Raw genomic sequence first — 16,856 nt, 5'->3', positions numbered from 1 at the left:
TCTGGCAAACAAAAACAAAAAAGATGTTTGCAAAAAACACCCATAATCTACTGCCATGTGTCCTCCCCACATGCTTATGGATGTGGGGCAAATAAGGTTGAAGAGGAGGATAGACTCAGAGGATGAGAGAATGACAGCAGCTCTGGCTGTGCTGCAGCCTGTGAAATCCAACATGTCTGTACATTTCCAGTGGTAAACTACTGGTGATTCCCTCTGAAACTCTGCTATCAGCCATCAGAGGAGACGTCTTTTGTCAAGGATGTTTGTGCGTCTCTTTCCTCACATCACAGGCGGTCAAGGAGGTGATAATCTCTGTTGATACATTGAGGATCTTAAAATGTCAACCCTGAATGTCAGGTTGCCAAACACTTCTGTCTTGAATCCTCTTCCTACTCTTTTAACCAAAGATGCATATGCCGACTTCTTTTAGGACGCTACTGAAAGTAGCATCTTTGCCATTATGCACTAAAGTTGAGTGAATTTGTTATTCCCTCGAATAACAAATTCACTTGCTACTCAATATTTGCACTGATTCAAGAACAAGAGAGCATTTTGATTCTGAAAGTGTTTCTGGTTAAAAAAGACACTGAAGTGACAATTTAGGATCATACTTATTGGAGAAACACGAGACAAAGGTACCTAAAAATAACAATGATAAAATTATATTATCAATCAATCAAGGCAGTTAACAACATCTTATTTGACTGCGCAGCTTCCCTGGAGACCAGATGGATCCATTTTGTTCGAACGGGCAAATTTTTTGGAACACCCTTGGCTCCTGTTCTGTGTCGATTTAACTTTGCTCTTCGCTTCAGAACAATATGTGAAACAGCCGAATACAAATGCTCTTCGAAGGCGGAAAATGACACTACTCTGCAATAGCTGTGAGTGCTTATATAGCTGTAACCTTTTCCTCACCTGTTCTTCACATTTGCATTTTCTGGAACAGCATCTATCCAGTCTGTGACGGCAATGGTGCTATTTTAGAGATGGTGATTTGCAAACTAAAACACATTTTCAATACTTTTTCCAACGGAAAGTCATACTATCCTTTTTATTATTATTGCCACCACAAAAGCAACGCATTGAGATTTATGGTTTTGCAGTTATTTTTCCCAGGGTACTCAGAAGGAATGCATTTCAGCCATTTGCACTTTCAGACACATTTCTGTCCGGATTTAGAGCACACTACAGCGCCAACACTGCACTGAGAAAGGGGTAAAGCTGCAAAACATGAAACGCTGGCACTGCTTGAAATTAACGGCGGGAATTAGCTAAACCTAAAGTAAAAGTATTTAATGTAAGAGCAGTGAATGCACATCCTGCCTGGTGGTCATAAATCTGAGCCGAGCTGTGACTGTGTTTTTGTAGATGAGGAACTCGCTTGTTTTCAATGCGCTGTGAACGGTCGCGTTGTCTTGTTGGAAAAGTGCCATCGCGCCACAGTTCAGGGGCCTCATTTATAACCATTGCGTATGCACGAAACGGGGCTTGAAGGAGGCGTACGCCGTCCCCCACGAAAAAGTCGGGATTTGCAAAAACAAACTCGACGGGAAAATGTGCGTATCCGTGAGAAAATTCTGACCCATCCATAAACACGTTTTGGAGACAGGGAAAACTGGCGACACAGAGGGTGAAGTGTTAAATTGAAGCCAGACTGTAGAAAATTCTATGAGAGGCATCTCACAACGTAGCCAATAATAAAGCCTCTCACACATTTCATTTCACTTCATATCACATTTTATTTGGGCATGGTATATTTCAGTGCACATAGTGCAGAGGATTACTCAACACTTGGCACAAATGTTCATTTGGACTCCAAGATGAACAGGGAAGATTTTGATTGTCATTGGCCAAGGTTGTGGAGACCTCTTGTCCATCCCAATCTTGTGAACTCCATATGTCACAAATGAATTGCGGGTTGGAGACACACAACTGAGGCAGTAATTACATTTTTTTTTTTATATACAAACTTACCTTACCTTACAGGATTTTCATTTTTCAGTCCAATAGTTGAGAGGAAATGGGACATTTGTGCATGCTGGATTCCTTTCTTTCTGTGTGACTGTTGTCAGGGTCAGTCTACCAAGCTGTGATGAAGACAGATTTAGCTCAGTTACTCAGCTGCAGAGGTTATGTCACTGTTCTGAAACCCGTGACTTCAGGCGATTGTGTTCAGTAGTTTCTTCCCAACAATATGTAATATTATATTATTATATTTTAATTACTAATTTACCTTTAATTGTCAGTTGTTTTTTAGTCTAAAATTTGCTTGAAAATCATAAAACCTGGCCAAAACAAATTAGAAAAACATAAGGTAATGTAATCTGCAAATTCTCACATTTGAAAATATTAAACTTGCAACTATTTGAACATGTTTTTTGAAATCAGGACACTAGAGACACCGTCAACTTTACTTGTCCATACTCATTTATTATGTGTAATAGAACTAGTGAGTAGCCGCAACGTTTATTCAACCGCACAAAAGGATAGGATAGGATAGGATAGGATAGGATAGGATAGGATAGGATAGGATAGGATAGGATAGGATTGGAAGGATAGGTGTGTCAAGCTGAACTAACTTAGAATGGCAATTATATAGAATATACATACAGTATTTATCTGTATAATGACACTGAGAACCTGATGAATCTTCTTACATTTATTATAGCATTATTGTGGCTCAGAGCAATCAGAAATCAGTGTAAAACAAAAATACATGGCCTTTACACCGCTTGAAAGGATATTTCAAAACTGTGACCTTGGAGTCTCAAAAGGTGAGAATGGGGGGGGGGGGGGGGGGGGAGGTGAGGAATATGACACAAGACTACTTTGAATATGTTTACATTTATCCCCAGCCAGATTTAGCATATCTGAGTGCAGGCTATGCTTTTGTAAATGTCAATCAATGATGAAGGGAAAGAACATTGTCAGAAAAGATCAAAGGCAGGGACATTGCTATGACAAAGTTTACCTTGGTCTTTTTTTTTTCAGCTTCTGCAAGGCAATGCTGGTGTGAGTGAGTCACAGTGAGTTTCTGAATGGCGGGCTGGGTTTATAAACCTCTGCCAGCCCTCAACACATGAGTTCGGAGGCCACCACTCTCTGCGGTCTGTCACGGATGCACATGCCGCAAGGTCCGCCAGCCTCAGCACCCTTATTTTTCACCGCAGAGGGCAGGGGAACACAAAGGCAGCTCTTCATCATGAGGTCCTTCGTCCTGCTGCTCTTCTCCCTGTTGATGGTGTCCCGAGGATCTTCAGCCGTCATCACAGGGGTAAGTGCAAAAAAACAGGTAGATACCTCATTGGGGATAATCGGCTCTTTGCATGATAGGAAAATGCACAGAAAGTGTGTGCCTCTTCTTTTTTTTTTCTTCTTCTTTTTTTTGCTTCATGCAGTGCACTGCCTAATTTGCCTTGGTATCGATGGCAAATATTCATAATAGTAAATTCCTTTGACACTTCAAACTTTAGACTCTTTAACACATAAAAAACCCTAGAAAGAAAACAAAATATGACTTATTATTACAATAAAAGACAAATATATTAAGTATAAAATGTGACACTGCAGGAAACAGACTTATAATTTCTCAGAATACTGTAAAACCGTACAGTAATATTCTTCTTTCCGTTGTTGGCCACTTAGCCAATTTTCCCCCAAATGATGGCATAAAGCTTTGGTATTTTATTGGTACTTTAAAATTTCAGTAAAGTGTAAAAATATGTTCTGCTCAAATTTGTCCACATATAGCATAAAGTAAAAATATAGTTTCTCATCTTTTACCTGCCAAAATAATAATAATAAAAAAAAGACAGACAAAATCACTAAATAAGAAATAAAATATATCCAGAGAAGCCACACATACAGTGGGCATTTCTGGGATTCTAAAAGCACGAGGGCTGTTCGATTATCGCTTTATCTCCTAACACATATCAATTTATAACAATCAGTGAGGTTGCAAGTTTTTTTTTTATTTTTTTTTATTTTTTTTATGCTTTCACAATCCAAATCATATTTCACATGACACTATAAGCATAAATTACATCCATAACCAGCTAATAAAACAGCCATTTGTGTCAGCACAGCCCTCTCGCACCGTGTTGCTGATGTGAATTGCGAGAGGAGCATGCAGCCGTAAAATAGAAAGCGATTTTCATCCGTGTCTGTCACATGAAATCACTTCTGTTCCTCTTCATTGTGTGCCTCTTCATCTTATCTAAAGTGAGAGCTGTCACTCAGCTTCTCATCCTGACACTCAGAAAAATAAACCACCCCCAATCCTGAAGAGGTACGACTGCTGGTGTAATCCCACAATATCATTAGCACAAAACACTGTTCCAGCCTGCAGTGTGTATCACACCTCTGTTGAAGACACATTTCTCCTATATCTAAAAGCTGTTAATGTACAAATTATCCCATCATAGTATTTAATTACATCTGTTCTATGTGCGTTATATGATTCCATACGTGATTAACGATTCCATCTTTCCTTTGACTGGACAGAGCACCGGCTGCTTACCTTACAACTCATTTAACATAAACTAAAGTACACCATAGTTAATATAAAGGATCAAATAAGTCATCAAGTTAATAATTAGAGGGAAAAATGTAGTAGCTGGAAATTGTTATTACATTTAAATGTCTGCCAGTTCATCCATTGATGTTTATGTGTGTGCAGGCCTGTGAGAAGGACTCTCAGTGTGGAGGAGGGATGTGCTGTGCAGTGAGCTTATGGATACGCAACCTGCGGATGTGTGCGCCCATGGGACAGGAAGGAGATGACTGTCATCCTTTGAGCCATAAGGTGAGAGCTTCCACAGCAGCAGCCTGATCTCTCTGGTGTCATCTGGAAGATGTCAGGTGCTATGGATTTGTCTCCATACTTTGATGTGATGGTGGTGATGGTAAGGGTAACAGCGTATCAACATAGACTACATGTTAAAATGCATATAGTCTCTGGGTCTGAAAAGTCACGCCAATGTGAAAGTGCCTTAAAGTGTAATACAACTGAGGGCCACTAGAGGCTGGTTCCAAAACAACTCTAGTTTACTAGTCTCCCCTTCCCATCTCAATATTTGAATCATGTCATTCCCTTAATTCTCTCCTTCTGATCAGTGTTGTGGCAGTTCTTCTGAAAATTACTTCCATCAATAATTAGAAATAAGGCCTAAAAGAGATGTATGTTCAGGGCCTGTCTGGTTTGATTGACATGCCTGGGGTGCAGTCAGGTTGCCAGTTTGTCCAAATATACACACTTCTAGCTCCAAAAAACAAGATGGTGATGACTAAAATAACAAACTCTGGGCTTGGAAATTATATTTTACAATCCAATGTGGGTTGCCATAAAGCATTTTTTTTTTTTGGTACTGACGCTGTTTATTTGAAGCAGCCAGTATTAGACCATCCCCTTTAAAATGCATTCAGTAGGCCAGAAAAAAACAAGTCTGAGAAGCTATTACAGTAACAAGGACTATACTGCCGTGTGTCTTTTTCATTTCACTACTGCATCAGGGAGCACATCTCATACCAGAGGTGTCTCTTTATCTCTCTTCTTCCAGGTTCCTTTCTTCGGGAAAAGACTCCACCACACCTGCCCCTGTCTGCCCAACCTGTCGTGTATCACCATAGAGGAGGGCAAATCCAAATGTCTCTCACTACACAAGTATCCAGACTACTACCTCTGAGGACCAACACTTGCAGTGACACTATTTGCTACCTGCATTGTAACTATTTCATCTGCCTGTAAAAGTCTGTTTCCACTTTATTTGTTATTCATTTGGAATAAAGAGATATATTTCATCATGCCTCATCATGTTAGTTTGAGTTAAATTTAACTGCAGTATAGATTTAAAGGCTGTTTTTGTCTCCTTGGATTTTAAAGCTAATAAAAAACTGAACATAATAGCAGCTGGGGAAGGACATGCACAGCTTTGCCACTTTACTTTGTTTGTGTCTATATTTTATATTTGCCTGTCTGATTTTATTAGCTGCCCTCTAGGGAGGCATGGAATAAAAACACGTTATTGCACTGGGATGAAATGAGATGCTGAGTGAGATGTGCACGTCAGGTTCCAGTTTCATTACCCAGTCATTACCACAACACAGATGTGACAGCATTTTTTTTTAATTTTTTTTATCATGCTTAATTTCTTTTCTAAAAACACAGTACAAAAAATAAAAATGGTGAGAACATATTGATTGTGGTTAAAAGATGAGGGGAGACATGCCTTTACTCACATTCACCTCAGTAGCGGGTCTTTGTAACGCGAGGAAACAGTTAGACAGCTATGAAATTCATCACTGACATACTGTAATTCTTGGCATTTGTTAAGTCTCAAGGCTATAATTAGATTTGTCCAGTGTGCAAAGCAATGACCCACATCAATCTTAGACTTTAGTAATGGATATCAGCCTGGAGACATGAGATCCTACAAACGGCCTGAAACTCAATGGAGTGAATGAGGCGACGCTCCGGACGATGGAAGTCTCAAAGGGAGACCACATAAAGTAATACAATGTCATTGGGAGCAGACAGTATTAAAATGTTGAAACATTTGAGCCATTAAAAATATGATGGTAAGATTTAGTCACCCAATAAGAGCTGTAACAGTTAAGTTGATAGAAAATGATTTTCAATATGGATAAATTATGACTTTTAAGCATAAATGTCAAACATGAGTTCCGGCATCTTAAATGTGACCTGCTGCTGTTCATTGACATACGGTATGTGATAGTAAACTGAACATTTATTCCAGTGCAGTGAGCAAACTCTGTCTGCTGATAAAAACTGTGATCCTGTCAAAAGCTCCAGAATAAGTGAGCATGTGGACCTTGAGAAGAAAATGTTTTGTTGTTGAGATCATTTGGATATTTTATCTACCTCAGACAAAACAAGCAGTTGGAAGATTACACATTGGTCTGTGGGAATTACTGGAAGTCTTAAAGGGGAACTCCACCAATTTTAGACATCAACATCAGTTTACTGGTCCTGCTTTACTGCACTCTGTGTATAAAAGTGTCAGATAAAGCCATTTGTGGCTTTAGTGGGAGCTGCACAAAGTCTAATAGATTGAGTCAGCACTGGCTAGAGCAGAGTTTGAAAATTAAACAAACCTTCAAAAGAATGACTTTACCAGACTTCAGTGGCTCCGGGCTACATTAGCTGCAAGTAACATAACACACCCCGATCTTTGACCAAACTCCTAGCAGTTAGGGCTGCATTGTGGGCAATGTAGGCACCAGGTTACAGCAAGGAAGAACAATTAAAAATATATATATATTTCTCGTTTTGCCTCATGAACTTTCATCCTTTTTTTTTTTCTTTTTTTTTTTAAACTGTCCCCTATATGAGTCCCACAAAGTACATTTAAAAACAGAGCAGACTCTTTGGGTACGCCATCCAGCCGAACCTCATCAGATGATACCACTTTAAAAATAAAAATGCTACATTTTCTGTTGATCAAACTATGTTTTAGGACGTAAGGATGACTTGAGTTCACCGTTACTGCTTAGTGGTTAGAAAGACTGAAAAGGGGCAATGGCAGGAAAATCCCAGAGAAAAGAATCACTTTTCCCCAGCATCACAACAGAGCCTGCGTGCCCCGGAGACAACACGCTGTACCAAAAAAAAATACCCAACTGCGTTTGCATTGCACGAGAGCACGTGCAGGTGAGGATCTTCCTGCAGTTGAGGAGCCGCAGAAATGACACTGAGAGCTGTGCACGCCAACAGCAGAGCGCAGCCAGCTGTCAGGAACAAGCAGGCATGTTGTGATGCTAATGGTTATAGATGCACTTAAAGCAGACGGTACGGTGAGGAAGCCGGTGTTGTATGGCAGATCAGAGCGATGGAGCTCAGAGACACCTCACCGAAGCACCTCGCTGAAAGTTTGCACTGAGAGAATTGCTCAGTCTGTAAAAGCCGCGGCTTTGCACAATCATTGTCAATTAATGCAACAGCAGTTAGTGAATCAATAGCCTGCTACTGGCTTTAGGGGCGAGGCGGGGAATTTGGGGTTTAATTAAAAAGCCGGTGCCACACAAACAGATATTGAAACATTTGTATTTAACTGTTTGATGAGTGCTCTGTTGAGAACTATGAATATCACACTTTTAAAAGAAAAATCAAACCCCCGATCTTTAAACTAAACAGCCATGACTTGTTTATCTTGTATTTCTGGTAACCATTTTGTTGTTTGGTGCTAGCCAAACACTGACAATGTGACATGACACAGACATTATTTATTCCCACCAGCTATAATTAGTTTTAGCAGAGGATGTTTCATAATGTCAGGCTTGGTGTCAAACTGTCAGAATCAAAGAGCAAATGTGTCTTTCCACATTCTCCACTTTACCTGATGTTCAACAACACCCTAACAAGGAACAGGGCTGTGGGGGCAATTATTCTATCTTATTCTGTATGATCGTACTCAGATTTGAGGTTGTGTGCAAGAGCAGTATCTATGCGCACACATCTGTAAATGTGAATAAGGTTTGTGCACGAGTATCATGCACTTAAAAAAAAAAAAAGGAATGTAAACGCTCTTTAATTGTGAGTTAATTGTTAGCTGTTGGTGTTTCTCAGGTTGGTCTGAGCCTGAGTTCAGAAGAAGAAAAGAAAGTACAAGGAGAGGCATACCTGAGGGGGAAACAAAGTATTATCTGTTTTTCCAGCTCTTGAAGCTCAATAAATCTTTCACTCATAATAAAAAGACATTTACATTGAGGTTTTTTTTTCAGAGGATATACTGTATATCTTGATTTTTGTTTTACTCACAGATTTCGATAAATGTTTATAGTTTCTGTACGCGTTCACACAACTGTGTGTGCACTTACTGTATGGGCTGATACAGAGTTTCACAACTCTCCACACACATTTGCAAGTACTAGTGTTGCAATAAAGCCCAGGATATGATAAATACTGAGGTTATGGGTCCAAGTCCCCTCAACAAACCAAAAGTTTATGTTTTATTTATTCATTTAACACTTCAGTTATATTTTTTCCCATTATGAGGACTAAAGGGTTTTTCAAAGTCACAATGCCAGAAATTTAATTTAAATGATTTCTTTGATCTAGCTAAAAATAATACAATTGGAATAAATTGAGTCTAGAAATATTGGAATCAGCCTAAAATATACTGAGCACACGCACATTTTTTTGACTGTAGAATGTAAACCCCCGCCGGTTTTTTAAAGGGACATTCCACTGATTTTGCACAATGTTATCTCGGCTTGAGTTTGAGCAAAGTGCTTTTTAAACTGGAGGTGTGAGGTTTGAAAGAAGTGGGCATTTAGGAAGCATGGAGGGTTGAGTGACAAATGCTTTTCAGTTGGAATTTGGACCATTTCAGGGAACAGCCTGCTTTAATTATGACCATCTTTTTCAAGCCCCCAGTGCAATACAATGTTGGAAGTGCTATACTAAATTGCTGAAGTACCATTATAAGACTCCCTAATCCCAGAAAAAGTATACAGGACTTGAATTCAGTATCCTCAAAGGTATATTATCCTGAGAAGGAAAAAAAAAAAAAAAAAAAAAAAAAAAAAAAAGCACTCATGCATTCAGCAGCCAGTTTGTTAGAATATGGGTGCAACTCTCACTTCTCCTCAACTGGAAAATCTTTAAATCATTCTTTGCTTTTAAAATCTCCAGCCGAATGCACCAAGCTCACTCCCATTCTCAGGGGAGCTGTTAAGCACTATAGGGAACATAAAACACCAATCAGAGCACACAAGTATAAATACCAATAAAAGCAAAGATTCAAACACTGAACAAAGAGTTCAGTATCTGAGGTTGATTTTTATTTTAAGGGAGGAAGCTTAGATCTAATCAAGTGCAGAACAGTGATGACATCTTGTCGAAAACAGATGATAACAGTCCAAACAACTTATCATCCATTTTTATTTATTTGCTAAGAAATACAAACAATGCAAACATCTTTCCCAAAGCACCAAATTGTTCACATTTGCAGACTCCCAGTGTCCATATCCATAGAAAAAGAATGCTGTCTGTAATGCATATCCTCCAGGGAACATGAATCAACCCACTTCTCAACACAACTCGTGAAGAAGAATTTGCAAAATACTTTCAAAGTGACACCTTGTTCAACACAAAGAATTCTAAGAGGTTATGAAATATACAACAGATCTGGTTAAAAAAGCAGAAGGAGGGGTGGAGGGGGGTTGGGGCTTTACAGTATTTACAAATGTGACAGTAACCTTGTTAAAAATATACTGAGATCTGTATCTCAACTGTGGTATTCAAATGATTAGATATGTCACACATACCAGAGATTATCATTAAGACATTATCAGTCAGCTGATAAAATCTCCAGGTTCTCTAGTTCATTAAGTCTTGTAGTGGGTAAACAACCTCAAAAAGGGTGTGCTGGAATATTATTTCAAAATATACAAACACATAGCCAAAGTGACATTCATGTAAAATATGGTAGAGGAGCAAAAAAGGTGATATAGTCATCTGGCCATAGACATGGAAAATGTCTTCAAAGAAGACAAAGAATGGGACACGTGTTTATCGCATATTTATTATCCTATATTTGGAATGAGTGTCACCTGAAGTACATGCAGAACCATAAATAAAAAGGTTAGCTAGTCCAGTTGGTGAGGCTCAAATACACTTCATCTTTATTCAAACATCACATTCTGCTTTCTTGATGTGCCTCATCAGTCTGGTTAGCAAAAATATAGCATGAAGTTACATCTTTTTTGTCAGATTATAATAGTGGGTAAACCCTTTGCCACAAATAAAACATGTGGGTAAACTGAACTGAGGTTGCCCCTCTTCCCCTCTGAATCCTCCCTGTCTGCTCATAAAAACACATTTTGAGGAGCATTCTGTGTACATTCTGAAATAAGATGTCATTTGTCTTTGGCAGTATTTGAGAGCCAGTGCGGTTCAGATGACACAGTATGGCTCCATGGGTGTCTGTGTTCCCAGGCAGCAGGAGAAACAGGCTCTGAGTTTCATCCGGAGCTCCTTGTTGAACAGGAAGCTGATGATGGGGTTCGCTCCCGCCTGGGCGAAGCTCATCCACACCGCAGCGCTCAGATAGAGCTGCGGGACCGGAGCCCCTCGCACAAATATTCTCAGGTAGCAGGCGCTTATATAAGGAGCCCAAAGAATGAGGAAGGTCAGTGTGATCATGTAGTACATCTTCCCGATGCGTTTCTCCATCTTAAATTCGTCCAGCACCAGCAGCCTCCTGTTGCCGGGGTGCGAAGCTTGCCTGATGCCCACCAGCGTCGGCGGGGTTGGTCCGCGGCCGAAGCCGGCGATCCAGTTGGCGGCGGCCTGCCCGGTGGCTCCGGGACCGTGGAAGGTCCAGTTCTGGCTGATGGCCGGGACGAGCTGAGCCGGCTTCATCTTGCGGTGGTCGTAGACGAAGCACAGCATCTTTATGTAAACCACATGGGTCGTCCCCACGATGACGGCCAGCATCAGCATGAAGCCCAGAGTGTCGTTCGCCTTCACGTAGCGGTGCTCGAAGATGCACTGCTCCTCCTCACGGATGAACTTGTAGGTGCCCACGTCGAAAACCGGAGGAAAAGCCATGGCCACGGAGAGTGTCCACACCATGCAGATCACCGCCACGCACGTACACAGATTCATCCGCTTGGAGTAAAACCTGTGGTGGGCGATCGCCATGTACCGGGTGACGCTGACGCAGAAGAGCAGAAAGGCGACGTGGAAGCAGAAGAGCACCGACATAAAGGCGACGATCTTGCAGCTGAGAGCGCTGTACGGCCAGGCGGAGCCGCCGCTGATCGATGCCATCACGAAGGGTAAACAGACGGCAGAGCGCACCACGTCTGCCAGACACAGGTCCAGCAGGAAATAGTAGGGAGCCTTGTGCAGCGAGCTGTCTTTCAGCAGCAGCAGCGACAGCGACGCGTTGCCCAGCAGGCTGATGCCCATGATCAGACCCAGGGAGGCCAGCTTGACCGCAGAGGCCGTGGACGCATAGTTCTGTAAGGACGGGCTGCTCTCTCCAAACTCACTTGTGTTTGCCATCTATGCAGCCGAACTAGTGTGTATTCCCACATCAATTCACCGACGAGCGGTAGTATCCTGCCAAGGCTGAATAGAAAACCAAATCAACACGATCCGCCCCTTTAACAGAAAAAACTAATAAATTCCATCCCGATGTGCTGTAATTCCCACCAAAAACAAACCAAAATCATTTCATATTTCTTTTTTTCTTCTTATCCCTCATCTCACAAGTGTCCGGTGGAAAAAGCCCTGCTGTCCGCTCCTCTGTTCCTCGGCAAATAGAGGCAGCCTGCTTTCGGTTTATACACCATTTCGGATGGCATCCGTTCAGCAAACGACAAGCGGCTCAGAAAACACATCTCAATTTCCACCGATTGCGGAGCAGGTCTCTCCCGTTCGTCTCGAGGAATAAAAAAAGACAGACGGTGTCGTGCGGCAGCATGGCGCAAAAATTACGCATCCGCCGCCTCACCGAACAACAACAAAAAAATATTAGTTACACGAACGTAAAAATGTTTGTAAAAGCTGAGCGGAGGTCGGAGGCTGTCAGAGAGGTGGGAGCGTCAGTGTGGGTGCATCTCACACAGCATCGTCTCGCCCTATGCGACGCACGTCCGCTTGAATGTAGTGAGCAGGCCTGGGATCAGCCAGGAGTCTCATCTGCTGGTCCCTGTCTATTGCGATCTTGGGCACGTCTGTCTTCACGCACTGGTGAGACGCTCATGCTTATTGTAGGATAAGAGTTCCAGAAGCACTCTTTATTGTTTGGTAATGTCAGACATAAGGTTATAATATCACCTATTATATTGCGAGTATTCATAAAATATGCATTAAAAGACAGAAATAAAGAAAAACAATAAAAACAAAACAAAACACTACGTTCATAGATATATACGTACATTGTGACTTGTGTGTAGGTTTTTCACCAAACATTATTTCACTTCCTGGGCCAAAGAAACTATGTTGGACTTTGGTCTCTGAAATTTAGGATTGAAATAAACATATACACTTGAAACAGTGACTAAATAAGATCATATGAGGTTAACCTTTATGTACAGATTCATGATGTGGTTTTCCCACACACAATTTAGAATGACAGGCACATGCAGGGTCTGATAATGTAGGTCATATTTTATGCATTGAAGAAAAATGATAGAGGATTTGTCAAGTGATTTGAAATCAGAAAATGTTTTCATCCTGGGGGAAGAAAAACAAAAACCTTGAATCAAATGAAAAGGTTATGTGTTGTCTTGAACAGCACCACCTGCTGACTCTGCAGGATAAAGAAAACCCCGTGGCATGTTAACATATTAAAGATTAAATGGAATCTGGCTCTCAGCAGGACTTGTGTGCTTTGAACTCCAGTTACTGTCATGTGACAAGGCTACAGCAGTGATTCAGCAGCACCCCCTGCAACCAGCTCCATGCAGAGCTCAATGAGCATAAAAAAAAACAATAAACAAAACAACAACTCAGGCATAAAAGCCCTCAAAGCTGTCTTACAGACATATGCTTGGCTTGTTAGCAGAATTAAAATTAATAATGGGACCAAAAAATTTAGACTACAACTAAGCAGAACACACTCTTGTTTATCCCTGAGCTCCATCTAAGTATAGAGGTGGTGATTTTGGGGGATTGTATTAAGTGTTGATGGTTATGGTAATAATATGTTAATTTTGTAACTGTGAAATTAATTTCTTACAGAACCTTTTATGTTATAAATTAGAGGTGGCCAAGTGTAGCATGGTTTTGGTGCAGCTAAACTTAAACTTAGGTTAAAGCAGGGGGGGGTGACAGTATACTGCTGAGGTTACTTTAGCTTAAATGCCCACGGGACAAATAGTAGCCTATAAAACCTTTGCAAAGCAAAACAGGATTCAAACACACTATATGAAATTGCAATAGACACCTTTTTCTTGACCCAATTTGAGTCTGTGCATTTCAGGGTATGGAATAACTGACTTGTTGGAGCTTGAATATACTTTTACCAAAGTCTCCAAAAAACAGGCAACAAGAGGCTGAAGACTGAAGATAGTGTAATGTAAAGATGTCCCACTCTGAGGGGAAAAAAAGCCTACCTATTATTGAGTCTGCGCAAATAGGCATCACTATGGCTTTGTTCTAAATGGTGTAGTTCCCTTAGTACACAAAGTACCCTGACCCTACGATATAGTACCCTTACATGTTAGGACTCGTACTTGTGTAGTACTTAAATTTTGACAGGGCAGTGTTGTCTCAAAGCGTACACTGGTGTTCTGAGGTGTTCTGCGCTTATCGGAAATAACTGTGTATGCATCACCTGCCAAAATATTTCCAGCTTTAATTATTTCACCCTGAAATTAATGTGTTTCTGTTCCCTATTTAATACACACAATGAAAATACTGATGACATCTGTCCAACAGCAGTATAGTAGCGGAAAAATAAACACTTTTGGGAGGTGGTTCTTTGCCAGTACAGTTAATAGAGCAAAAGATAAGAAGACAAAAAATACAGCATTTTTTTTTTTTTTTTTTTTTTGGTTGAAAAAAATGTCTACTAAAAAGAGACAGAAGCTGAGCAGCCAATTTTCCCTCTCCTCTTCCTCCAGCTTAAGATACAGCCCCCACACGTTTAATAAAGTCTTGGCTCCCAAAGCTGTAAAACAGCCTTGCTCAAGAGAAAGGAAGCAGTCCCCTTAAACGCCATAAAAATCTTTAAGTCGACCATCTCTCTTAAAAGTGTGTGCCACGGAAAATGAATTAACTCTAAAAAATAAAAAAAAAAACATACTTAAAAGGGGAAAAACAAATGCAAAAATCATTTTAAATCTATTTGGGGGATTAAGCGGGGAATATGGATTTAACTCAACCAGAATCAAATTTATTAAAGTATGTTGAATCCCACAAGGAATTTGAACCCGACAGAATGACAGAAAACATGAGGAGATGAGATCGGGGGAAACGAAGGGAAAAACACAATGGGGGAAACAGGGATCCTGACAATAGCATCACAACAGTTATAATACAACAACTAAGATATGTTGGAGAGAAATAAAACATATCCTTGGAATTAATCAAAACAATTATTTAAATTCAACATGTCAACTAAAACTAAACAGCCTAACTGGCCTGTTTCTCCAGAGTGGGAGGAAACAAGAAAACCCATGAAATTGTGGGGGGAGAAAGTAAATCAGCCTAAAAAAAATTGCTTTGTATTTGGAATCTGTAATTCAATTCAATTATATTTCCACAGCACCAAATCTCAGGGCCTTTGACAGAACTTTACAATATTATAAAGAGGAACCCAAAATTTCAACAATTCCCACATGAGCAACAGTGGTGAGGAACCGGTTGGATTGAAGGGAATAGTGAATAAAAACTACACAAGCTGTCCGTATCTTTTTACATAAATGGGGGGCAGGCAAAACATTAAAAAAAAAACCAATCAATTTAGTTGATTTACCTGCACAGATGAGGACCCATCAAGTGAAAATGTAACAGTGCCTATGATGATCTAGAGAAAGTCTACTTGGCTTGATAAATATGGGTCTTTACAATACTTACCTTGGCAAAACTTACCTTAAAGAAAATGTAACTAAAAATGATCCATCACCCCCTTTGAGCAGACCTTTCTACTCAAAGGGGCGGAGTTTACCGTGAACCCTAAAACTGTAGAGGCAGGTGTAGTCCATGTTTCCCCAGTTGTTCTCAATCTGTAGCCTCACACGAGTGAAAGCGCCGTCGTCTGGTTTCTGGAGGGAGACAGAAACATGAAAAAAAAAAAGAGATGTAGCTTACATTTTGAAGCACCTGCCATCTACAGTGTGTGGACCACGTGGCGTTTGTATGTTTTGCTTTTTAAATAGCAGCTCAATCTTTAAGACGCAGTTCCATTAAAGTAGTTTGCAGTCTTTAAAATGGCACGAAGGATTTGCATATTTGCGTAGGATTGAATATGCCAAGTTAAAAAAAAAAAAAAATGAATAAGAAGTCATGTTATACATACAGGTAGCTCAAAGGTTTGAAATGCCATCCCAGAAAATGTGTACCATAGTCTTGGAGCTACAGAGAGAGACGAGCAGACAGTTTAGGGATTCATAAGGAAACATATCTGAAACTAATCTTTCTCTGATAACATGCTGTCATTACAGGCAGTGCTGGAAGAACTATTCAGATCCTTTACTTAAGTAAAGCCCCTTTTTCATTGGGAGTATCGGCTCGGCTCAGCTCTAATCTACTCTACCTGCTTTTATTTTTTATTTTCCGTGTAAACCTATATTTGTGTCTGTAGATTTCTGCCCAAAATGTCCTAAAAGTTATCAATCTAACGCTGCTGCTTCAGGACCTGATCAGATGTTGTGTCCATAAACAATGGCTTCCTGTAAAAATGTATGAAATTTCACATTGAATGCCAATTACTTAAAAATACATCTCATACTTACGCACAACAAACTTTCCAGTTTTATTACATACTGTGTTCTGATGGTTTTAGTTTGTTCGTTTATTGTTCATAGCCTGATTTACATTACATTGATTTTATCCTAACATAAGTTCATTGTGAAATGTATTTGTTTACCCTGTTCACCTGCAGTGTCCTGTTAGCACCATCAAAATAAATCTAAATAACAATTTATGATTATCTTCTTTGATTTAGTAAAGTCATGCACATTTTGTTTTTCAGCTAATGCGTAGAATCTTCCATTTAAGTTTTCCATTCTCATCATTTTCATAACACTTTACCCAAGTGTTTTCTTTCTGTTCAATGTTATCAGTCTCTGAACTGATTTCTTCAGCTAATTTGAATGCAGTCATAAGACTAAATACTTAGAGATGAAAACTTTCCAACCAAGGCTTTTTAAGCCCA

At 40.1% G+C, this 16,856-nt stretch overlaps 2 protein-coding genes across 2 annotated transcripts; one reads left to right on the top strand and one right to left on the bottom strand.

Moving 5' to 3' along the window:
* Nucleotides 1-3,195: 3,195 nt before the first annotated feature.
* Nucleotides 3,196-5,797, top strand: prok2 (prokineticin 2). Its single transcript, XM_069151708.1, has 3 exons — nt 3,196-3,277; nt 4,682-4,807; nt 5,562-5,797. Exons 1-3 carry the CDS (start codon nt 3,206-3,208, stop codon nt 5,685-5,687), a joined length of 324 nt encoding a protein of 107 aa, XP_069007809.1. The 5' UTR covers nt 3,196-3,205; the 3' UTR covers nt 5,688-5,797.
* A 4,089-nt stretch (nt 5,798-9,886) lies between these two features.
* gpr27 (G protein-coupled receptor 27) lies at nt 9,887-15,823 on the bottom strand. The gene has a single exon (XM_069164527.1). It carries the CDS (start codon nt 12,032-12,034, stop codon nt 10,919-10,921), a length of 1,116 nt encoding a protein of 371 aa, XP_069020628.1. The 5' UTR covers nt 12,035-15,823; the 3' UTR covers nt 9,887-10,918.
* Between the last annotated feature and the right edge of the window lie 1,033 nt (nt 15,824-16,856).

Source organism: Embiotoca jacksoni, unplaced genomic scaffold (genome assembly GCF_022577435.1).
Source record: "Embiotoca jacksoni isolate LCO1_2020_lvr unplaced genomic scaffold, fEmbJac1.0.p SCAF_1, whole genome shotgun sequence".
NCBI classification, from domain to species: Eukaryota; Metazoa; Chordata; class Actinopteri; family Embiotocidae; genus Embiotoca; species Embiotoca jacksoni.
The sequence above is the reverse complement of the archived record's forward strand: the minus strand, read 5'-3'. Positions and strand labels throughout refer to the sequence as shown.